We start from the raw sequence: 24,544 nt of genomic DNA, 5'->3' as shown, positions 1-24,544 counted from the left end.
CACGTGTTGACTCGAGATTCATTTTTCTGGGTCACCACTGTTTTGGTTTTTTTTTAATACAAATTATTTTCCATTTTGTTCTATCACTTAAACTGAAGGGCGTCTGCCCACTGTCACTTGCTAATAACTTTGAATAGATACTCCTGAATCCAGCTGGCGAGCAGCAGCTCTCTGAGTGCATGCTCGTGCTATCCATCAAAGAGAAGAGTTACAGACCATATCCATTCCTTTTAAATTGTGCAGATAACTGTGATAAGACTATTTCAACACTCCGCTAGCTGAGCAGATAGCAAAATGGAGATAATAACCAGGAGAGAAGCTATTTCGTTGAGCTGATTGTCTGCGCACTTGTAAAGTATCTCCTTGTCGTTTTTCCCTCGCAGGTTGTGAAGAAATATTGAAAAATGCATTGGGTGCCAGGAGTGCTCCGTGCCGTCCGTATGAGGCAGAGTATGAAGAGTATAACTACCAGGTAATGTGCTCTGATCTGCATGCACTAATGGCCTTGGTTGTCCAAATGTATTTGCTGCACCCCGTGGTTCATGTCACAGCTCTGCAATGTCTTTATTTGTGTGCTATAATCAGACCTGGTCCTCGTTCTGTAAACTCGTCCCTCCCTGGGAAGATAAAGCTTTGGGATTTCAGAAATGATGGCAAGCAATGCAACAGAAAGAGAGCACATTCCTGGCTGTTAGCCTGTTATCAGTGGCTTTTCAGCGGCTTATGTTACATGCTTGTTGCTGATATTGAGATAGATGTCAGTATTTGACAATGAATATATTGCCTAACCCAGAAAGAGAAGGGTTTTAAACAGGTCTATCTTTCCTTCTATCTGAAATGAAGTCTTTGCTGCCGGGCTGCTATAAATAACTCGGAACGCAGTTGTTGCACCCTAGATATTCTTTTCTTCAAGCTGCAGCTTTGAAGTAGTAGCTTTCAAGTTTTTTCCAAAAGATTTTCAAAGTGCATTTAATCCACAGATTACTGTTTAGTCACCGAGCAAGCTGTCTGTAGGGCAGTGTTCCTGTTGCTTCTCATTTGCATGTTTTCTGGACATGCAGGTATCCCCTTTTTGCTTTCTCCATCTTTCAGATTGTTTCTGTAGCATTCATATCGTGTGATATTTTAATAGAAACGAGAGGTTTAGTTCACTTTATTTCTGTCCTATGCTTCCAGCTTGTTCTTTTCTGCTTGCTGCTCTGCCCTCTCAACTCGGCTCTCCCCAGTACTTCACTTTCACTTCTTCTTAAAGCTCTGATTTTGGCTGCATTAATTTCCATATCAGTGTAGTTGGCTCTTCTATAATATATAGAATATATAATAATGTATGTATGTATGTATGCTTGTATGCATGCATGTATGTACGTATGTATGTATGCATGCATGTATGTTCATTTATTTAGACACACACTGTGCAGTACTTGAGAAATGAAAGGTTTTTCTCTGATCCAAACTCTAATGCATAATCACTGACAGCAGCTTGTCAGCCATCACTGCAGGGCAATTTTAAGCTTCCTTATGCATAAATGAACGCTTCTCTTTCCTTTATTTTCACTGTTAGTATTATTATTATTTAAACTCTGCCGCTGGGGGTGCCCCCTCCTTTACAAGGGGGTCCTGGGGGCAGTAGCAGCCACACACAATCCAGTCTCATCTCTCACATTGAACATTACCAATACATTCACACTCGCAATATAAAAGCAGCATACATTTACGATTTCGTATTTACAAACACAGTCTGTTTCTGAAAAATTCAATGCAGTGCTTCTGAATTTCTGAAGAACTTCTTAAAGATGCCACTAGATGGTGCAATTGAGTGGTCAGTGATACAGCTCTGGAAGCTGGGCTCCAGTACTGTAAACACCAAGGCAATAATTAACTCCTGTTTGTTTTTTTTTAATAGAATAGTTCACGTCAGCGTTACAAAACTAGAAACAAACAATCTGAGAGCGAGCAAAGAGAAGCCTTGAATTATGTTACTGTAGTTGTCAATCCATGGTAGTTTTGTCAAATGAAATGGTGTTTTTCTCCTTTAAAAAAAAAAAAAACAGGAGTTAATTAAAACTGGAGTAAAAGCTTTAAATAATAAAAGTGAGGCCACACTTCCTGCTGACAAGAAACCCCACACTTCCTCTCCCTCTTGGAAGGAAATGGGATGCAATGGGCATGTCTGCCTCAGCCCCTCTGAACCCTGTGCTCTGATACAGAGGATCTGACTCTGAAATCTGTACAAAGTGAACAACTGTGGATAGCAGTGACTGGCGTGTGCACCAGTGAGGGGAGACGTGTTGCAAAGGAATATGTGAAAGAGGGCACAACAGGATTGCACAGACCAGTATGAAAAACACCAGCATTTAAAAGCATGTAGCATGCTGCGATGTCAAAAAAATATCACAGTCTATAAATGCTAACGAGTTAGATGATATATTATTAATAAGCAGAGTGGATATCAGTCAATACACTGTAGTTACACACAAAAGAGATGCATGGGTCCTGTACAGTCTGGCACAGCAAGAGCAGCTCATTGGCTGGTCTTGTTCATTTTCCCCACCCACACTTTTACAAGTATAAATGTTTTTTATGAATATCCCCGCTGGGACAAATGTTCAAATATTCATACCAACACTGCTTGAAATGTATTCAGAGACAAACCTGTGATTGCATTAGTTCATAAAACAGAATTTATAAATGCCTGTATCCAAAATGCATAATCCAAGGAAACCGATGCATAAATGCCATCTAAGATGAATAAACAGCTAGTGATATGCTTTGTGCCATGTAATATGAATAAGGTTTCTTATAAATGCACAGCACTGTGTTGGTGCACCATGTTGCAGTGTAAATAACTGGCTGGCTTAACATTTATTGATGCATTACTCGTGTTTGTAACAGATCCTCACACTAAACTGTAACCTGCGCTGTAGGAACTGGGTTCAGGCAGTCTCAATTCATTTGAGGTTGTCGTCCAGTGGCTGTCAGATAGAAATCACTTTTATCCTGCAGTGACCTTGGCTGTTATGGAGGTTAGGGGTTTCGTACAATCCACTCAGCCTGCATTTCCATTGGTTGCCTTCTCTGTGGGATGATTGCTGTTCCTTGGCAACCCCACCCCAGTCTCTTGTGTAGGCATTCCTGCGTCCCAGGACAGCAAGCGCATTCCCAGAAGTCTTTATTTAAGTTCTGCCAGCTCCTGGTCTCTCCCCCTGTCTGCATCGAAACGCTTCTCTGCAGGAGGCTTTTAAAACTTCTGTTTGTGTAGCTTCACGTACTACATGAAAAAAAACATAGCTGTATTTGAGCCCTGAACTTGTAAAGCATGCCTGTTGTCCGAGCACCAACTATCAGCTACGTCTGACTGTCTTACCCATCTCGACTGAATGTGACTTGCAACAGGAAGACCCTAACCCAGACCCTAACCCTATACAGAGCTGTAGCCCTCCTCAAATAAAATGAGAATCAGAGAAATATAATCATCTCTCCCCACGAAGGGGTTAATGAAGAACATGTCCATCTTCACCAGTATATATTAAAGTGATTTTATTTCTCATTTGTGTTTGTAAATCAGCTGATGTTAACGGTGCCCCGGAGGGAATTGTTTAATTATTCATTTGTGATGAAGGTTGTTCTCTGGGCTGCTTTTGTTTTAATCTGCAGCCTGGTGATCTAACTTTAAGAGGGAGCTCAGCAGCCTCTATCCCACACCCCCCTGTGCTGTGGCCTTGCTTTCTGTGCAGTTCTGAGAGTATGCATGGAGAGCCTCAGGCAGCCCTACTGATAGAGACCTGCACTGCACTGACTGGCTGTCAGGGCCTTGTTGTCATAGTGGAACATCCCTTGGCTCCTTCTCTTTGATTCGGTCCATTTCAAATCTTCTAAATTGGCTCGTCAGCATTAGGTATGAGACAGCTGATTAGCCCTTGATTAACGAGGCATTTTATTATTGATTTTCCCACTCCCCGGCTAGTTTAATTTATAGGCAAATTATCTTCACCTCTTCAGAAGTAATACATGTTTACATTCCTATTAAAGTCTGAGGATGTGGGCAGTGATTTCCCTTCTGTACTGTAATATCACCATAGCGCCTGTGTTTGTTCATCCAAGAATTTAAACCCTCATTCACATGTAGTAGCACTAAAAAGAAACTTGGGAGCAAATGAGCATTTTAACTAAAGGATTTCATACCCTGTCTACACTCCCTAAACCATGTGCAAGCAACACGTTTGACTCTCACATTTCAAAATGCAATGATTGCACATTATTTATGTAAGTGAGGGTACAGTTGTGGGTCACACTTTACATTAAGTGTCTCAGATTACTGTGTATTTATGTAGTAAACACACATGAACTTACACAGTTGCCATATTATTATGCATAGTTACAATATACTTCATCCTTTTGTGCTAAATATGTAAGTACACGATTGTATCAAAAAAGGGTTAGGGTTATTTCATGCAAAAAGATTTACACATGAAGTACATTTTAGCTATGCATTGTAACATTGTAATTGTAAGTAAGTACACATGTATTTAAGTAAGTACTGTGTGAATACACATTCATTAGAGACACTTCATGGAAAGTGATTGGAGCATTGTTGGTTGGTTTAGTAACAAGGGTAAAGATTCAAGACTTGCCATGCAATGAACGTAAAAATGTTTGCAATTGTAAAAATGAGCTTTTTCCTCTTGTGAAATTCAATGGCTAAGAGGTTGGAAAAGCAATGCAGATTGTTGTGAATCAGCAATAAAAGAAGAAGCGAAAGAGAAGTTGCGGGCTTCTTGCTTTCGAGTCCAGGTAAGTGTAGTTTATTGAAGATAAAAGTTCTGGGTTGCAAAGTTACAACCAGACATCTTAAAGGTTACATGGTGAAAACAGTTTGCAGGTATCCTCTCTCCAAGCACGGATCAGAGCGATCCAAAGAACATTTCCGTATTCTCAGTTTAAATGCAGTCTTTCAGTGACATCATGATTTTTCTTTAAACCAATCAGACAAAGACCCAAATCTCAATCACTTGGTTAATTGTCCATTGTCCTAACCCTAGCTTCCAAGCATCTGGTTCAATCCAGTTTCTCTTTGAAGTAGCTGGTTTTTATAACCCTCCTAAGAAGACCTGTTTTATATCTAGTCTGTAAATATGTTTAACAATGTGTTGGTACCTCTAACACAAAAACAATGATCCACCCTAAATGGCAAATGCCTTTCTTTTTAGAACTGGACATCAGATTGTCTTGGAGCCTTGTCCTAGCAAGGACAAAAGTGACCAGAAAGATCTTTATCAACTTACTGTCTAACTAGGAATTTAACCAGAATCTGACTTTGGTTGTATTCGAAGACCAAACATTAAATATCTAAATAAACTATTCCAACACAGATATGCTTAGGTGACTTCATTTTTTCTACTGTCTATTTATATATTGTACAATAATGAAAGCTATATCACTTCCCCCCCACACCCCTGTTTGTTGCAATCTCCCACTGCTAACACTATCAATGCATAAAAACCGAAATAATCTTGATGATACAGGCAGATCCCAAATAGCGCTGTGCCTTCTGGAAAGCTATTTTTAGACACGCTAATAATATAATTAGAACAAGGCAGGCGAAATGAAGAAGACTTATGTCTGGCACTCCGACACCATTCGTCATTGCATTTAGACTATGCTTTGCATACAGCTGTGAGGATCTGTTAAGTTAAATAAATAGGAAATGAGTCAAATGACGATTAAACCTCTCAACTGATACTGTAGCCTAAATCCAGACTGTCTGCGGTCTGCAGGGTACTGATTGTGTGAAGCCTGTTCCTGAGAGACAGGTTACAGGATAAGAGATTCCTAATATGATACCTTAGTGTTATCTTGAGCCCTGCAATTAGATTTGTAATGTGAAAGTGCTTTTTATTTGACGCTGCTTTCTGATACACTATCCACCCCGTCTGAATAATGAGCAACCAACGCACGTTTTAAATGTAATGCAATCCAGTTTGCAACAAGTATTGATTGCGCTTTATGGTGGTGGTGTGGTCAGGGTATCAATGAGATAGATGGGTGTACTTCTGCAGGTCAAGCAATACTGCCCTGCTTTCTGTACTGCGATGTCTTGCGGAGTCAGTTGCTGAGGGTTTTGTTTTTTAGTTAGGTCAGACAGCACCCTGCCTGGGGGTAACTGAAAGGTTTTAAACAGCAGTGTGGAAGTTATTCACAGCTGTGCTGTCCTCGTCGTACGGTCCTGGTAAAACAAACCTCAGCACATCTGAAACTCTTCCACTGAAATACACGGTTTCATTCATTTGTTGTTTTTTTTTGCTAGTATATTCCCTGGAATTATTTTTACCACGAATTGCCCATGTACACAAATTCAGTGCAGTTTATTCGCTTTTTGGGTACATTTAAATTCAGAATAAAAGCATGAAATGGCTTAAAATTCATTGAAATGAAATGTGACACACACACACCTAAAAAAATGACCTTGCTCCCTTTTTTCAATGCCGAAAATGAAAACCTTTGTGCCAAACCTATATTAGTAATGTCAAGCTTTGACTACAATTGGCAGGTCCCCTTTTAATTGATTGTGACAGCCTAAAGCGAAGCTGCTGTGCCCCATTAGTTTTTAATTAGTACTGACAGGGTTGATTTGCGAAACCCTTCGCCTCCCTTCAGATCCACTGGCCCTGGCATACCCAGCATCAAATAGATATAACCTCTGTCTCATCACAGACCCAGCGTCCTGAATGATTTTTTTTGTCCGTTGAGTATTTTTACAGCTGCGTGGCCTACTTACCTAGATCTGTTACAGCAGAGAGGCTGGAAACACACTTGATTGGTGACATTAAGCTTTTTATTTGCGAGGATGAAGAATTGACAAGCAAGCAATGCATGGTACCTGTGCAGCCAATCATATCACTCTGTCCTTGATCTCCGACGCTTCTTTCTCATCTCTCGCTGGTGTTTAGAGAGCAACACCTGTCGAAAGTCTTCCAAGCCTGTTGTGAGACTGTTGACTGTTTGAGGCACAGCAGCTCCAGGGTCAGAAGCTGAAATATTGTGTGAGTAGCGTGACTCTCCCACACAGGTTCAGTGTTGACCGTGAAGGAAGAGGGTGTGGTTTTTACCCCAAATCCTCTCCCTTATTTAGTGGCATAACCAAACCTAGAACTGTACGTATCATATTGCTTACAAATAAGGGATTAAAAGCATTACAAACACATGTTTTTGTGTGCTTGTAATACTTGCTAATCTCAACTACTGTATGGAGATTTTTCAGTAGTGATTACCAGACACCCGCGTATGAGATATCGCGTCTCTGTGTTGTAAAATCCATTCTGTAAAATCAACACAGGCAGACGGGGCTGTGAATGCGGAGGCCCTGGAGAAATCTGTATCACAGAATTGTATTCACCTGTCACGTTCTTCTTCAAATTAAGTGATGTATACTTTAAGCTACTGTAAGAAGGCACTACAGTGCTAAATATTTTAGGGACTTTTACTTTCTTTGTCAGGATTTTCAGAAACTAGACAAGTGTTCATTAGCATTTCAAATGAATCATTTTAGGAAAGATGAATGATAATCCAGAGCAATGCTTGGGAGTCCTTCAATAATTGATAACCTCAGGGTTTACTTTATGTATCATTCATTAATACTGTCTTGGAATAAAAAGTTTGATTTAAATACATGACCAACTCATGCTGTATTTAGTTCTGAAGGCATCTTATTCAAACTTCAGGAGGTTCTGACAGTGCTAGACGGAGTCATGTGCTGCTCTCTGGATCACTCTTCAAGTAGTGCTGATCAGTAGTAAAATTGTAGTGATGTCATGGACTGCATGCATGCCAACTACCAGCCCTAATCAAGGTCTGGTTCTGCTTGATCATAGTGACTGGAACTCATATGCAACAGGGAGATGCAGCTTGTATATAGAGTGTTAAATATTACACTGCTCTGTATGCGTTCGAGGTGCAACCAATTTCCTAATCCATTATCAGAGAGGTTATCAGCAGCAGTAATCGATGCACTAAGAACACTTTATTATTACAAATCAAAAACCAATGTGTGGACTCTTCATAAAAGTCTTCAAATACAACTGAATCCATTCACTGATCATCAAATGATTAATTTGGTCTCACAAAAATAATAAAAAGCTTTGAATAATGGTGGCATAACTGGCATGCATTCTGTCAGCCTAAACGTACCTTCGTTTAGCATTGCAATGGTTCAGTATTTGAACAGCATCCTTCCCCCCTGTTGTTATGCACAGTATTTATTCAGGGACAGTAACGAACAGAGACAGAAGGTGCGTTAATAATTTAAAGAATTCGCTTTCCAAGAAGTCACGGCGAGTCCATTGATTTGCTGTAGCACCCCAATTAGGAATGAGATTTGACATGAAGGATTTTAGATAAGCGGCGTTGAACCACACCATGAAGGCAGTTTTCCTAAATTGCTAAAACCCTAAACAGATTTATGATCATACTAATCACATTGTTTTCTTCAGAGACGATATCTCATTACCAGTACTGGCTCAAAGGAGACGTTATATCCCTGTCTCGGCTCAGCTGGCAGATCAACTCTGAATTTATTGAGACTTTGCGGTGACTGTTCTTTTATATATTCTTTAAAAATCAGTATTCTGGTTTTGTAGATGCGCTAATCTAGTGATTTTCAGTGATAATGCAGTGGTGCTACAGTGGCTCTGTTTGTATTCATATTTGAACATACTGCTGCATTGGAACCAGAGTAGCACTGGGTGTGCTACTGTACCAGGGCGGCTGAGCTGTGCAATATTTAGTTTCAATTCCAAAGGGATGCTTATCATTGCTGGTAATGCCGTGGTCTACTGATGTTTTTAGCTCAGTTACTTGTTCATGGGAATGCAATTATGTTTCAGTGCAATGGTGCGCAGGTCTGACTCTTAAGATCCAGGTCGATTTTTCCAGCAGATCCTAAATTGAACCCGCTAAGGATCGATTGAACTAATTTAAGACCTGATTGCAACTACAACCCAGGCTGGCAGGGAGCTGTGCACCACTGTGTACACTGGATCCTGAAGGCACTCTCCTATGTTAGGTGCAAGCAGCTCCTGAGTAGGTTTACTCTTCGTCTGAAATGTCAGCCAGCAATGTGACGGGTGTCTGTGAGCGGCCCCCTTCCTCTGTGTGCTTGAATTGCATCGAGAGGAGGAAGAGTGCACTGTGAAGTCTGCACAGCTCTGTGACTTCCCCTGATTGTGTGTCTGTGAAACCCAGACAGACAGAACTTCTTTAAAAAAAAATACAGCAATGTGCATCTGTGACAGGCTTTGGTATTGCTGGTCTAAATTACACTGTTTTTAGCAGGGTTCGAAAAACACTTTGGGTCTTAAGGAGGACCCAGCCAAGCCCAACTTCTCATATTTTATTCGTTACTGTGTGTTACTTGCTTTTCTCTCAGTTGTAAATTACAGGAAATTGCAAGTACCGTAAGCTATAAAATAGCCCAAGACTAATCATTTTAATGGTACAGTATTCTGTATCTTCTACAGCCTTTTCAAAGGATATTGGGGTTTCCTGTTGCTCCCCTAGTGAAGGCATGAAAAGGAGAGTCATGCAATCAGGGGTTTGCTGGCTGGATTCCTGGTCTCGCAGAGTTGTTGATTTTGGCTGGGGACCCAAAGGGAGCAATGCATTACCTTAGCATTCCCACAGACTGGGAAGGAATCAGGGGTGGAGTGTAGTGCTAGACACATCTTAGTTCATATGAAGATCCATTGCAAACGAATACATGTGATTTAAAATGCCTTTCATAAACAGACAAGACCAAAAAAATATTTTAAATAATGCAGCACTGTGTCGAATTATATCTGTTTCTCTTGTGACAGATTTAAATGAATAATATAACACTGCAGTAAACACAGCGACGCCCTACCCAGTGATACTGTAATTTTTCATCATGGATCTTAATTGACAGTCTGTCTGCTCGAGGGTCAGTTAATAGCATTTAAGACTTTAAAAGGCAGGAATTTCACAAGCTTGGGTTTTACTTTATCTTAATAAGAGACTGCTGAAAACCTGAAGGGTATAATTTAGCGCTGGGGATCAATAGCTGAATCACCACTGCAAATCAAAGGAGATATTCACTAGAGGAGCCGGCTGTGTGGCAGAGCAGTGAGGAGTGGAATGTTTCGGTTGTTGGAACTTTAACACTCCTGAACACTCTAAAAATCCAAATGGAATTGGAATGATGCTTGATGGTTCCAAGGCTAAGGCTAAGTTTGAAACTCCCACCATAACATGGTCAAAGGGGTTTGGGAGCTTCTAGTTGCTCATTGATTACACATTGATTACATCTTCTTAATGATAAATGCATCCCCTTCGCTGTTCGACTTATAACTACCACTCTATTGAATGAAGCGTTTTGTGTGATCAGAAGGTGGAGAAGCACATGGAGGTTTTTCCCTGTACCATGCTGTGTGTTTATTTAACAAGCAACAGACTGATGCATTTAAATGTTTCTTCCTGTTTAGTAATGCATCTGCTATTGCAGGGTCCCAGCCCAGGAGCTTGCTGTGGTAAACTAATTAAAAGGGCTGATAAGAAGCTGCTGTTCTGCAGATGGGGGCATGTTTTTTTAGTTTCAGTTCTAAATTGTAACTGCATTGCAGGAAGTGGCTTTATAGCAGCTTTATGTTTGTGTGGTTTTTGCTGGAGGATTTCAATTCTGTTAGCTCAGAACAGCCAGTGTGCTTCAGAGACTGACTGCTCGTGTTCACAGCGAGATCCCCTTGGATACAGAACTATCACCCTCTTTCTGGGGGAATAGCACTGTACAAAACGTGACCTATTTTACAAGAAGCATCCGACGCTGTAAAGTACAAACATTGACAGTCGCTGAGGCGTGTGGTAGAAAACTGTTTGCCACCAAGCGACCAGCGACAGGTAAGGAAAGCTGGATACTATTAATCTATACCAGTACATGACGGGGGTATTTCTAGCTAGAGGCTAATCGAGACCTTGCAGTTTGAAGGGCAATCAGATTCGTCATGCCACCCCCTAAGGACAGAGCACAGCTTGACCCATCAGAAAGTGTCCGGCACTGCCAAGGGCATGGGGAGCCTGGGGCTGTTAGGAGCAGGTTTCTGTTTGTGCTGAAGGAGACAAGGTTACCTTACCTTGAACTACAGTACCAGGGACAGAAGGGCCATGGCCTCTCAGGGTTTGATTGCAGACAAATAGGATGCAGCTCTTAACCTGCCATCAGCTGTTTTATAGCAAGGCAGCTGGAGTGATGGAAAGTGTGTTTGTGTGTAAAAATGTACTCCCACTGTAATTGAGTTCCTTGTAGATAAAGGTAGCCAGGCTTCGTCACCGGCTGAGTTCCTGGCATGGCCCTCCGCAGAAGGTGTTGAAATGCTGAAGGTTTCACAATGGTTATGTCTGTTTTGGAATCGGATCAACGGGTGTGCTGCCCAGGCTGAGCATTTGCAGTAAATGCAGGTACGCTAACAGGGTCATTGCTGTGGGATGGTTGTGTAGCGCTCTGCAGTCCTGCCTTCTCTCACGCCTGGCTGGGCTGCTTCACAGTCTCTCCCACCCACCCCTCTCCGGTTCAGGACGAGCCCCACAGATTATTCTGCTCCGATCTCTCTCTCGCGCTCTCTCTCTGGTGATCTGTTGGCAGGCCTAATTAGGTCATTGATTGTCTTGCGATGAAAGAGCACCGGGCAGTGGAGGCGCCACGTGGGTCTGTCCCGATCCAGCTGAAAACCACTTTAGGGATTCATCTTCCCTTCTCTCCTTGCTTGGAGCCCTGTGCTGGAGCTTCTTTGTGCTGTTAAAACTTCATTCCATCAATCAAAAGACCAGGAACACAAAAGAACTAATAAGCAGCAGGGGTGGAAATCAATAACTAAGCCGAAATGGAATATATAAAAAAAAAAAAAAAAAAAAAAGACATCAGAAGCCTTTTTTGCTTTGAAGGTCCACCCAGTGTTCCTGTGTTATTTGAAGGAATGATCACAAATGCCTTTGTCATATTGCATCAGTGCCATCCTGGCTGGCCATCCCTAAACCCTATTGCAGCTGTTAAGGAAAGTGTGTTTGGTTATTTTTTTTTGTCCTTTGAATAAGACGGCTGGGTTTATAACAGCTAAATAAGAGTGTCTTTCCCGGGCTCAGCACTGCGCGTGGTGTTCTTTTAAAAACCTCCGGGTGGATTACACAGAGAAGGAGCTCACCAGTCTGCTTGCATTGTCCCGTCTCCTGGAAAGCAAGCTTTTGGTTCTTCTGTGATTAAAAGCAGGAGAGTTTGCCGTCTTGATACACTCGTGTTTAACATTAGGACAACACTTATAAAAGTTTACCTAAGTAAAAGCATTGCAAAGTGTGGTAAAGAGCAGTAAAAGCATGGTAAAGAATGGGTAAGCATTGTAAAAAATAGGGAGGTATGGTAGAGCATATACAAACTGTCCAGTTAAACACAACTGGCTGCTTCTTCTTCTTCTTCTTCTTCTTCTTCTTCTTCTTCTTCTTTGTCGTGTTAAAGATATAGAATACAGCACGCAGACATTAGTGAACATTTTACAAGTTTCAGAGTTACAGACATTTCACCCCTTGCATTCCCGAAGTGCTGGTAACTTGGACTTGTTTTCCAGCTTCTTATTTATCAGGGCAGCTGCACACTGTGCAGGGCCCTCCTTAGCAGTCTGTTACTTGGCAGCTGCGTGTTCACAGACTATAACTTCCTACAATAGCCTTTCATAGAGACAGCCAATTCCTATAAAGTGTTGGCTCTCAGGTTGTGACAAAATACTAGAGAATGACTGGTAGAAAAAAGAGGAAACCAAAAAGGAGAAGTTGAATTCTGAAACGTCTTGTGGTCCACACTGACACAAAGAACAATTGCTTATAAAACAAGTTTTCTATAGAAATCTGTTGAGCTGTTAGATATGGCAATAGAATATTCTTTACAGTATAATGGATGCATATTGTGTTGCGTTTGTCTTGTTTGCTTCAGTTCTGCTTAGTGTTGCACAGTTACAATTAATACATAAACACACACACAGGATTAACTGATTAATTACTTAACCAGGAAAGCAAAAGGTGACTGGCTGTAGGAGAGAGAAAAACACCCTTAATGTTACTTAACAGCCAAAGAGCCTTTGAGTTAAAGTTGTGTGAGGTCAGTGGCGTTCGCTCCTTTCAGAAACACAAGGTGCTGCGTTGCACTTTGGATTCAAAAGGCTTTGAGAATTACCCCCCGTGTGAAATATGAACGTGATATTAATATGTAGTCGAGCGACATACCCGGAAAGTTTACCTGTTTATTTGTATATTGCTTGTCAGAGGGAGAAACATCACACCTGTTTCAGGAATCCTTTGCATTGTCTATTGTGAAAGCAATACAGTATGCCAATTTATAATGTCACATCATATGTTACTTCCTTATTTAAAATACTAGGGGAACAACCTGTATACTGAACAGTAATGTATTAAGAGGAGAGTCACTTACCTTTTGGTTATTTTTTTTCCTACAACACACACATAACTATTATAGAGGAAGGTATTTAGGGGGAGCACTCTGTTCCCTTGACTATTGTGTGGACGTATATCTGGGTCATACCCACAGAGCAAAGCATCTGATTGGGTGACCGGCTCCATACAACAGAGTGTATGTAAGAGCTACTGACCCCCCGCAAGTCAAATAAACGTCCCTGTTTGGTGAGTTCACTCAGCTGTGAATTACTCCTGGTGGTCCCGTCGGAGCTCTGGGGGTCCTCACCGCTGGATTGTTTAGAGAATGTGTTTGTCAGCTGACAGTCGGTCAGTGGAGTTGTGGTCGACTGACACTTTGCTAACCTCTGCGCACAGGCACCCAGGTTTCCTTAAGTACAATGGCCTGCATTGTGTTTCATTGCAAACTGGGACTCTCATTTGCTTATGATGTATTTACATACTGGATTTATCACACATATGAGTACCAGATCAAGGGCAATACATGATGTACTGCAGTTTTTATATATATATATATATATAATGCATTAGATACTTGAAACATACAGCTATGGACAAATGTTTTGCATCACCCAGTAGAATTAGCTAATTTTGTTTCATAAAGTCGAATGAAACCTGCTGAATAATGTTATGTTAGCATATTCAATTATATTGTAGTTTTCCATATACTTAATGACAAACTGACAAAAAATGAAAAATGTGATATTTCAAAATCTAACATGAAATACTGTATTACTATTATGGCTTCCGGTAGACTTTTGCGATATAGATTTAGTATTATTTATTTTTTTTATTACATGATGTTTACTAAAAGATCAAAATCATGTTCATATAGTTTATTTTTATTTTTATGATGTCTCAATCCTAAAATTCTAAGCGATGCAGAACTTTTGGCCACAGCTGTACTGGTAATAATTATTATTAGAATATTTTTTAATCTCTTCCTTTTACTATCATTAGTGCTATTTTCTCTGCTCCCTTGACATATTGTCCAGATAGAATTTGTTTGAAATATCTGTACATGCACAGCCAAATGGATTTGTAGGTCTCCTGTCTCTTATCTCTTTATCTCTGTTTGATTGCTTTTTTATTCCTAACAAAATGTTCTCCAACACATGAACAATGATTCTCCTTCGTTATTCTCAGAGAATTGTATTCCCAGACAATTATGTACAGCAACTGTACTGACTCTAACATTACAGCAGCCTTTCAATGAGGCAGGCATTGTTTAAAATGTCATTGCTGTGCATTTCATGTTTCTGTGTAAGGTCTGTGCTGGTGTGAAGTCTCACGGTTAGAAAAGTCTCCGACAAACTCGCTTTAATAAAGTCCCTTGTACGTCATGTTCCAGTGCATGTCCTTGGCATCTGTTGATAAAACGTAAGCAAGTGTTTATCTGGCCATGTCTTATATACGGTCAGTTTTTGACACCTGTGGAAACATATTCTCATCCCCGTTCAATAGATTTACTATCTTAAATAGTGTCGCTTGCTTGTTCAAAATAAATGAATAAATAAAAACGATACATGGTTTGGTAGCAAGAAGATGGTACAGAATCCTGCAGCTGAATAAATGGGTGCAGCAACAGTAATTTGTATGCATGGTATCAGATAGATAGTGTACAGCGCTGAGTACTGCAGCTAATGAATGCGCAAAGCAGATTCACAGCAGTGAACCAGGAATCCTGACACACTGGCATGCAGCTTCCATTGGAATTGCAGTTCAACAGCACAGAGCCCCGTGGCTTTCTGATGGAGGGGAGTGCATACAATGTAAGGCAAGCAGTTTGTAGTCATTATTGAAACTTTTGACTTTTGCAATGCCTATATTCCATTGTATCTGCTGTTCACTGTATCCATATTTACTGTTTTAATATGAAACAAAACAAGGTCAAATGCACTTGCTTATAGACTTCCTGCTGTCTTTGCATGCGCTGTTCTGTCCCCAGCGTGCATAATAAATATGTAATGCGTGCATCTGATTATAAACCAAATTTCAACCAAATTCTGGAATAATAATGAAGGATTTCATGTAGGATTTTTTGTTTTGCAAAAAAAAAAAAATGTTTTAATTGAATTAGTGGAACATATCAAGATTTACCAAATTACCAAAAAGGTACTAAGGGGACAAAGTGAAAAAAAGTTCCAGGGGACAACAACTTAAAGGAAGTTTTGTGGAATTTCTCATGATTGTTTTCAATGCTATATCTTCTGACCCTTTCGTCCAAATCGGGTGGAGCTTTGCATCAGCATTTGCTGTAGCGTTCCATTGTTTCTTAAGAGATTCGTCTATGTGACGATGTTGCTAAGTCATGGTGAGTTACTGTTTCAAGATGCACACACACACACACACACACCTCCAATGTCTTGTTTAAATTGTGTGTCTGCGTCTTAACCTGCGATATCCTTAAAACACAGACCAGTGCGCTTTGTAATACTGTGAGCCAAGAAAATCCTCTTTTCCTGGTGTTGTCTCTGAAACGCTATGATGAGCTGCTCCAGCTTTGCATCAGTATTCCGATCAGAAAGGCAAGAAAAAGAATTGGAAGAGAACTGCTTCTCCAGATTGCTTTTGTTTGTGGGAGATAAAGCAAAGAGGATTAACAGGAACACTGAGAAGAGGCTCCCGCCCCCCCAGCATGAATACCAATAGGAGAATTGCACTAGTCCTCTCGAGAGGGAGACTGGGGGCAGGTTGTGTCTTGTCTTCATTAGGATGTAACTTTCCAGAGCTGTGACACAATCTACTGCGTCAAACTGCTCCCAGTTTCTATTATGTCTGCCCTGCAGTGTTGTTCTGAGGAACACTGTGACCTCATTCATGCTGCATTTCGATTCATTGCCGTGTTTTAAAACAAACTCTCCTCCTTTTGAAAGCAGTGGCATGCTTAGCTTTTACAGTAATAGACAATACCATGACTTGGTAGCTCCGTTCCTGGAATGCTGTTCTGTTCCAGGTTTAATAGCTCTCATTCAACCATCAAGTGCTGTAGGACCCTGGCCTGGGAGTTAATTGATTCGATTTAATAAATCAGAACATGGTTGGAACAAAGACCGCTATACATTTTGATAGAATGTTGGTTCTAAAGCAGCACTGTATTTTTTGACGGACTCCAAACCCCATAAGTTTGATTTTCAAGGGTTCCGGAACTATGGGGTATTCTCACATGTTAACTGAAGCCACCACCAAATAAAGAAACAGATCTGCTTCAGCTGCAGCCAACACTCTGGAAAAAGGCCTTACAAGTCTTCAATTCTCTACAGTACTGAGATGGTGAATGCTGAGACAGGAGTTCTGTCTGGTGCTATTTGGAGGATAATCCTGTTTCGTATGGGTTTAAACTTTAGAGGGTGGGATTTGGTTCCAGTGTAGTTGTCTCCGCCCCCCCTCCTCCTTCGGCCACCTGAATGTTTCGGCATACAGACCCTGTTCAGCAGGGCACAGGGAGAGTAGAAGAGCATAATGCAAGCTCTGCTGGCGATGTCACAACGAGAGGCGGGTTCAGGAGAAACTGGTCTCCTAGCAACCGCCAGAAAGGGGGGAGTGTCTCTCTTCTTAACAACTCTGGAGCTGTGTGTGTGTGTCAGTTTGAGTGTGGAGACCAGAGGAACTGCAGTGTGCTGTGAGGCGTGAACGAGCAGGCAGGCAGGGTCTCTCACTGTGGATTACTGGATACGAATTCCTTTTATTTTTTGTTCCTTTGCATTTCCGTGGGGGTTTGGTGATCGAGTTTTCATTCCTTAAGGTGAATGTCTTCCCCAAATGATGGCCAGAATACAGACTCTTCTATTGGCGGGGATGAAAGTGATCACAGTTTGAACATCAGGGTAAGGCTGGCTTCTCTGTTAACACTGTGTGAGGGACATGGGAACTTCTGCAACTCTTCCAAAGTCCATTGTTCAGTCAATAGAGGGGACTCCTCTGTTGAGCAGTGTTTAAAATGTATGCCACAGCCAGGGGAGTTTTTCTGCTAGTTTTACATGTGTTTTCTTTAGGGTTTTTGGTCCTGCTGTCATTTACAATCATCGTAATCCATGGGCAGTGGGATTAATTGTTAACCAACTGAGCTGTTATGTAATTTAAAAACCTGAGGCATGATTTTAACAGCAATATTATCGTACTTTATTTTCCACTCAGCAAATCTGAAATGCCAGCACAGAACAGCTGAGTCTCTGAACACATGTTTTAAAAGTTTAAATGACCCCAATAAAATGAGATGGAATTACAAAAATAGATAGATGATATCTAGTACTGTGGGCTCACTACAGTGACTGTAAAGAAATGTTGTACGTTTTGTTACCCTATTATTCCAATGATGTAATAATTATCATTGAAGGTCTGGGTGTGGGTTGAGATTTATACATGTATGAATGTTAAAGTTATATATTTGAGAATAGCTTTGTATTATCAGATTGCTTGTATGTTATTTAAAAAATGAATATACATTTTTATTTATAATAATAATAATAATAATAATAATAATAATAATGACATGGACCTTAAATTAGATCTTGTACTGAGTTTTTTTTTTTTTTTTAATTAGTTTGAAAAAGGGGAAAATTAAATTACATCAGAAGAACAAGATTTAGCAGGTAAACTCTCTCTCTCTCTCTCTCTCTCTCTCTCTCTCTCTCTCTCTCTCTCTCTCTCTCTCTCTCTCTCTCTCTCTCTCTCTCTCTCTCCTGCTCTCTGTAAGTATATATAATATATACAGCATACTCTGTTGACTGTTAAAAATATATCTTCTGTAGGAAGTAATGCCTATATATATTTCACACCACTCCCAGAATAATTAAAAGGTACAACTAGAAACGTATCAGGAAAGGTCTGCTCGAGGTTCAAATCTTATTTCAGGTGGTTTTGCAATCAGGAATAACTGGATTACTTATCTGCCAGCAGGTGTTAAAATGTCGCTAATTAAAAATGGGTAAGGTGACATTTCATTTACATGCAAGAATCCCAGCAACTGCTGATCATGTGTGTGTAAGTGTGTCTCGCACGCCATGCCTTTACAGAGGAAACCTATCAGCGTGAAGCAGGTGTGATAACACCAGCAGATTCCCATTACCTTTGTTTGTAAAGAGACAGACATGAACTCAGTGCTTGTGTGCCAGGAACAGAGCAAAGTTATTTTAAGGTCTCTTTTTCCCCGGACACGTTTCAACGCTCGTTTGACCTGACAGATTCCCACACTTTGTAATAATTCTAATTCTAATTTTCTTCATCCTGAGATTTCATGACCTGTCCTGAACTATATGCACAGAAGCATTAAGGTTTTAAAGCTTACAACATTTAATTGTTAAATGAAAATAAAAAAAACATCAAACGCTATGGAACTTCCCTGAACGTTTAGCTGAAAAGTTTTAATCAGGATCTTGCATTTGTAGTCACATTTCTACACATTTTTCCTCATTTAAAGTACCTTGATGTTTTGTAAACCACTGTCATAGAACATGGTATGTGGAAGTCAGTGTAAAATTTGAAACACATATAGCTAAGTATAAATAATTCATTGAAAACGTGGACGAGTTTCAATGGCAAATAATCAAACATAGATTTACAGTCTTAAACGTGATATTTAATTTTATAGCAGAACTGGAGGGTTAATGAGATTGATGTTCGTGTTGTTAAAATACAGGTGCAGAGCTTTACAGTATAGCCAGATCCCCTGCACCCACTCACCCAGCCCTGCGTCTCATGAATAATAACTGCACATTTAGACGACCTTGTGAATTTCTGCTATTAAAGCTTATCTGTGTTTAAACCTGTGTGTGTGAGTCCTGTTGATAATGTTGGTATACAATCCTCGGGGAAAAAGGATCCTCCAACAGTGCAGGCTGCCCTGAGTATGGTTCTGATGCATGATAACAGCTGATTTTATTGGGTGCAGGGAGATCTGCATGCATTGCTGAGTGCAGAGTGAGGACTGGTTAGCAGATGTGGCAATGATTTACAGGGCTGTGAAAGGATGAATTACACAAATGCAGCATGCTGTGTTGACAGCCTGTGCCTTGAATTTGCATGAGAAAATAAAAGTAGTGTGTGTGTGAAGGTCAGGCACAAGTTATTCGTTATAGATGCCTTGGTGGGTATCGTCTGTATTTTGATACATGGCCCGATGCATTACACAGCTGCTTGTAGTCCACCAAATGGCTCTTGAATGACAGTTCATTCTGCAGCAGGCTTTAAGGTACTGGAGGTAGCAGTGGTCTGTACGATACAAATCAAGTAGAGATGTGCACCAGATGTGGACATTGTGGCTGAAGTAAGTTCCCCTTTAGGAGGGTACTTTAAGATAAATCTTGGGGTTTTTACGTGGCATTCCTTGTGGTTAAATAATATGTTTGCTGTTATTTGGGGTTGGTGGTGTGTGAAAGGTGAAGTTTTAAAGATATCTTTTGAAGAGGGAATGCCAAACATTGGACTGGACATGTTCAAATAAGGGGAAGCTAATCCATGAGGCAAGAAAAACAAGCTGTGATGAAAGAGAAAGTGTGCTGTGTTTGTGGTCAACAATAACATTAACAAGTCTTCACAGCCTGTGCTACCGGAAATGGACACACTATCTGCTGCTATTGTACCATATCACACAGAAGTGTCTGAGTGCAGAGTTCATCTTATAATAACTGATAGCATTTCTCGAGAACTGCTACCATTGTCTTCAGTATTTTGGAAATTTTTGGAACAAAAACAAGGGAAGTGAAGACTGTGATACCGGCAGGCTTAATCAAGAAATTGACTTCTGCTTCCCTAATTTATTTACAAAAAATGTACAGCTCTTGACTTGTGTTGTAAAAATAAGCTGCTGTTGATTGCATGATTGACAGTTTTAGTGTTTGATATAGTCTACAGGCTGGTTCACTGTGTGAGACTGGCCGCCACGGTACAGATAACCAGCTACAGTATTATCTCCTGGTGGTAGCAAGTCTGCAGCATCATCCAGTCTCAGTGGTACTTGTTCTGGTGTTCACAGCACTATATTATAGATATATAGAAGCATTTCACTGTAGACAGCAATTAGCTGACTATTGAATTTTACCAACGTGTTTTTCTTGAACAACCAGCTTATGAACCCAACCCTGAGCAGTATTATGCCAGTGGGGGCTTGTCTACCAGGGGCCTGTGTGACCTGTTCTGCACACAGCAGAGGTTCACCCTGCTTGTTCTTCAGCAGCAGCAGCTCAAGGTTGCAAAGCTGAGGACTCAGCTGGGACGGCCCTCATGTCTTTCTCAGTGTGTTTTCTGCAGTGCTGTTTATCAATCGGAGGCTGACAGGCCATGTGGAAAGAGGGCTAGGGGAGTCGATCAGTGGCAGGCTGCTCTTTGAAACCCTTTCAAACTCACGCACCACTGATCTTCAAGCAGGTAACCGAGGGTTCTCTCTAGCTTAAAACACAAGGGCACTTTCTTTCCCCTTGAGCATCTCCCTCCTGTAATCCTGGGTTTAGGATTCTGGTCTGTCACACTCAATCAGGTCACAACTGGCCTGTAGGAAATCATTTGATGTCAAGTTACAGGACATGTTGTAGAACATACAGATCCGAATTAAAAATAAATACAAATACAGTACAGTTTGTACAGTTGTTTTGAGCAGAATAAATGCCACGCTTACTCTTCCCAGCCTGTTGGTTGCCCCTTGTGACACAGAAAAGTGCTCCCCCCCCCCCCCCCACCCCACCAAAACACTCCCCTGCCCTTCTTCAATCCTTGAGAGAACACGATACAGGCAGATTGTCTTCGTTTGAACCTAGGGATCGGGTCAGAACAGCTGCTAGGAGACAGCAGACTCCTGAGGTCCATTCAGAGGGCTCTTTAGTGCTTTTATGTTGTTCTGTAATATTTGCAGGTGTTTTGTTTGTGAAAGTGATTTGTTGAACCACAAGGTCTTCAGGGTAATTAGCAAGAACATGCTAATGAATACAAGCCCTCGGATTCTTTCCTTTCCAGAGGTGCGTGAACTGAAAATACCCCGAATTGGAGAAAGGCTTTGGGCAAGAAGCTTTAATGGATATTTTTGCTCTGTGAGGAAGCTGCTTGTCAAGGAAAGCTTTTTAATTGTTTGGAATTTGAACTTCACAGTATATGGTTGAATTTGGACAGCATGCAACACCATGTTTGGATCACAAAGTAACAATACAGATTAAGAACAATGTGACCTTTTGACCCACAAGCCCAGGGTGTCCCGGGTCACTAACACAGAAGCTGTTTCGAGTCCCCGTGGTCTCCATGTCGTTGAAATATTGTTTGCTGACTGAACATTCCAGAGCTCACAATCTACTAAATAATGTATCAAGTGTCAAAAATCAGGCAGTTCATTAGCAGGATATAGTAAAATGCTCAAGCATCCCATGAAAGCAAATAAACAGCTGATTTGTTGAGAGCAGTATTATAGAAAAACGACAGAAATCGAACCCTCATTACTCCTTACAGATGCCTCTTGTACAGCTGTCATCATGGGACAAGCACACTTTTGCTTAATGTTACAGATCACACAGGCAGAGCAAGCAGAACCATGTGCACAATGGTAATACGTGTTAAAAAACCTGTCAGCACCTTAATAAACACCTAACAGGGATTCATGAAGTGCTTGTTTGAGATTGCGTCAGTCCTTGCATGTAGGGCCACAGCAATAGAAACGGCACTGGAACATGGCTGGAAGCTGGCAGACCGGCATGCATTTCCCAGAATGTCATTAGAGTGCTCCCTGGTTATTTCATTATCTTGACATACAAATGGTGAAATATTGAAGGCTGTCCGTGTGTGAAGTCCTTCCACAGTGAGGAAAAGGACATGTACAATTCAACGCCGACGTGGTCTAACCACGAATTAGCAGAGTTTGTGAATTCTCGAACCGTGAGCTTTGTAAAGCTCCATTACCATAAGCTCTGAAACTGAAAAGGCAAAACAATTATTTGTATCTTTACTTGTGTTGTTTTTAACTTGTATTAATAGTGTTTGTAAATAGAATTTTATAGGGGGGGAGAAATTTGCCATTGACACCGGCACACCTGTCTTAATGGGATGCCTCAGAGGAAGAGCCTGCCTTTGAACAGCACAGCACAGCAGTTCGTCCGATCAGCAGAATATGCACCTGTTAAAGACACCAGGTTGTTCTGATGCACGACTTTAAGAGGGCTGATTTTCCTATAGAGATGATTTTTGTGTGTGTTTAATTCTGACGTGTGTGCAAGCTTGTTTGCTCTAGTTTTGTCACTGGAAAGGCAACAAATCAAAATCCATTCTGTACATAGTTGTGCTCTAAGCAGTAAAGGCTTGAGGCCAAACCTCAAGCAATTAGCGAGGTCCTCTCTTAAAATGTTTTATCACTAAAAGCATGTAGCCATGAATAAACACAAAAATAAATTTTTTTTAATTTTTTTTTAAATGACATATGGAAGTACGGTAAGGTAATATATGTCTTTCTGATCAGTCACATATCTTACCTGTGTGTGTATTATTCTGCATGTTGTTTATCTACCTGGGCGTTGCGTTTGCTTTACTTTATTGAAATGCACTCTGCACAACCAAACGGAAATGCAAAATCAGCCTGACCTTTCAAGGCTTGTCAATGACTCTGCTCTTGTCCGAAATGCAAGAGCAATGAAACCCTTGGTCTCTTCCGAGTAGAAGTTACTGTACCGGGACCTGTCCCCTTGCTGTATTGAAAGCAACATACCTATTCTTAACCACTGAGATGTTTGGCAACGGTAGCAGGATGCTTTCTCCCCTGCAGCTGCTTTGAGCCGCTGAAATCACTTTCCTGCTGCTCTGTGTGTGTTTTGCAGCTCACCTCACAGGGAGAGGTTTCCATTGCATAAGGCAGGCTTTCACAATGGACCGCAGTGCAAATACCTGCTCAACCGGAATAAGAGCGGTTTGAAACTCACACTAACTCTATTAGTAAACACACAGGCTCAGGTGTGACTTAGTCATGCTGTGATCAGGTGATTCAGAGCAAGTGGCCTGATTCTTCAAACTCCTGCCACCTGGTCATTTATTAATAATATACCTAAACAAGGCAAATTGTGAATACCGTGACTGGGTGCAGGGCTAGTGTGAGTTTCAAGCCTCGTAAATGATGCTAACAGGCTGCAGTGATCAGGTTCTGGGGGGTGTGACTGTGCTGAAACACTGTTGTGATGCTGCCAGTATTGCGGGCTGCGTCCAGATTCAGGGTTAACATGGTGTGACTGTAGACTGCAGGTTACAACTTGAAATATAAACTAATACAAATTAATACAGTGACTTACTCTTCAAAAAATATTGAAACGATCAATTAATAACGTAAAATATAGGATTTGTACAATTTACTGTCAACCTGCCTGCCTAACCGTGGATGAACCTAATAAACAGTGAATTCTAATTAGTGAATTAGATGTAATGGTACCTGAAATCATGTAGAAATACTCAAATACAACTTACAGCGTTTACTGAAAGTCAGAACTTTGGTCAAGGAATTTGTATTGATTTGTTTCCGCGTATTTTACGACTGCGTGTTTCAGGTTCTCCGTGAGCAGATCAAACTGTGCTTTAAACCCCTATAGATTGCTGCATGATGTCTGTCAATGCTGTTTCTGTAGTTTCAATTGCGCGTCTGCCATTTGTTTGTTCAGAAATAGAAAAGAGGGCAAATCTGAAGCCGTTCATGATTGTAGCTGCAGCAGCAGCTCAGTGTCGAAGAGAACTGTAATAAAAACCTATTCCAGGAGACCAGGGCCCTCCCTTCAAACAACAGCACTTTCTTTCCAGGGAGATTGTCTCCATAGCAACTGTTTTTTTCCCAATGGCTTGCCAAGCAAACGGGGAAGTACAGAAGAAACTTCAGTGTACAGCAAGTACGCGTTCACAGTGCTAACTATTACAGCTTGGTATACAGTGGAAATTCTGTGCACTGAACAGTGGCTGTTGAGATCTAAATGATTCTCCAGTACAGGGATGGAGACTCCTATTGCATAGCAGCTTCACTCATTCCAGATGTTAATACGAGCCTCGTTAGCCACCGTGTATTGGTAACAAGCTCAGGTGTGTCTTATTAAACTCATTGTTAAACCAGGAATGAATCAAA

At 40.9% G+C, this 24,544-nt stretch overlaps 1 protein-coding gene across 4 annotated transcripts in view; it reads left to right on the top strand.

The window, feature by feature from the left end:
- The window catches only part of LOC117423439 (rab11 family-interacting protein 4A-like), a 55,500-nt gene that overhangs the window by 12,733 nt on the left and 18,223 nt on the right, over positions 1 to 24,544 (top strand). The window contains exons 1-2 of one of the 4 annotated variants that reach the window (XM_034039238.3): positions 17,056 to 17,306; positions 18,023 to 18,071. Coding sequence is in view for 2 of the 4 variants with exons in the window: in XM_034039236.3 (XP_033895127.1) it covers positions 384 to 472 (89 nt within the window). In the remaining 2 variants the exon portion in view is untranslated. Of the gene's footprint in view, positions 1 to 383; positions 473 to 10,763; positions 10,906 to 17,055; positions 17,307 to 18,022; positions 18,072 to 24,544 lie in introns of those variants that run through there. The other 3 variants (XM_034039236.3, XM_034039239.3, XM_034039237.3) reach the window with 3 other exon arrangements.

The sequence above is a fragment of the Acipenser ruthenus genome, chromosome 17 (assembly GCF_902713425.1).
Source record: "Acipenser ruthenus chromosome 17, fAciRut3.2 maternal haplotype, whole genome shotgun sequence".
NCBI lineage: Eukaryota > Metazoa > Chordata > Actinopteri > Acipenseriformes > Acipenseridae > Acipenser > Acipenser ruthenus.
The sequence above is the reverse complement of the archived record's forward strand: the minus strand, read 5'-3'. Positions and strand labels throughout refer to the sequence as shown.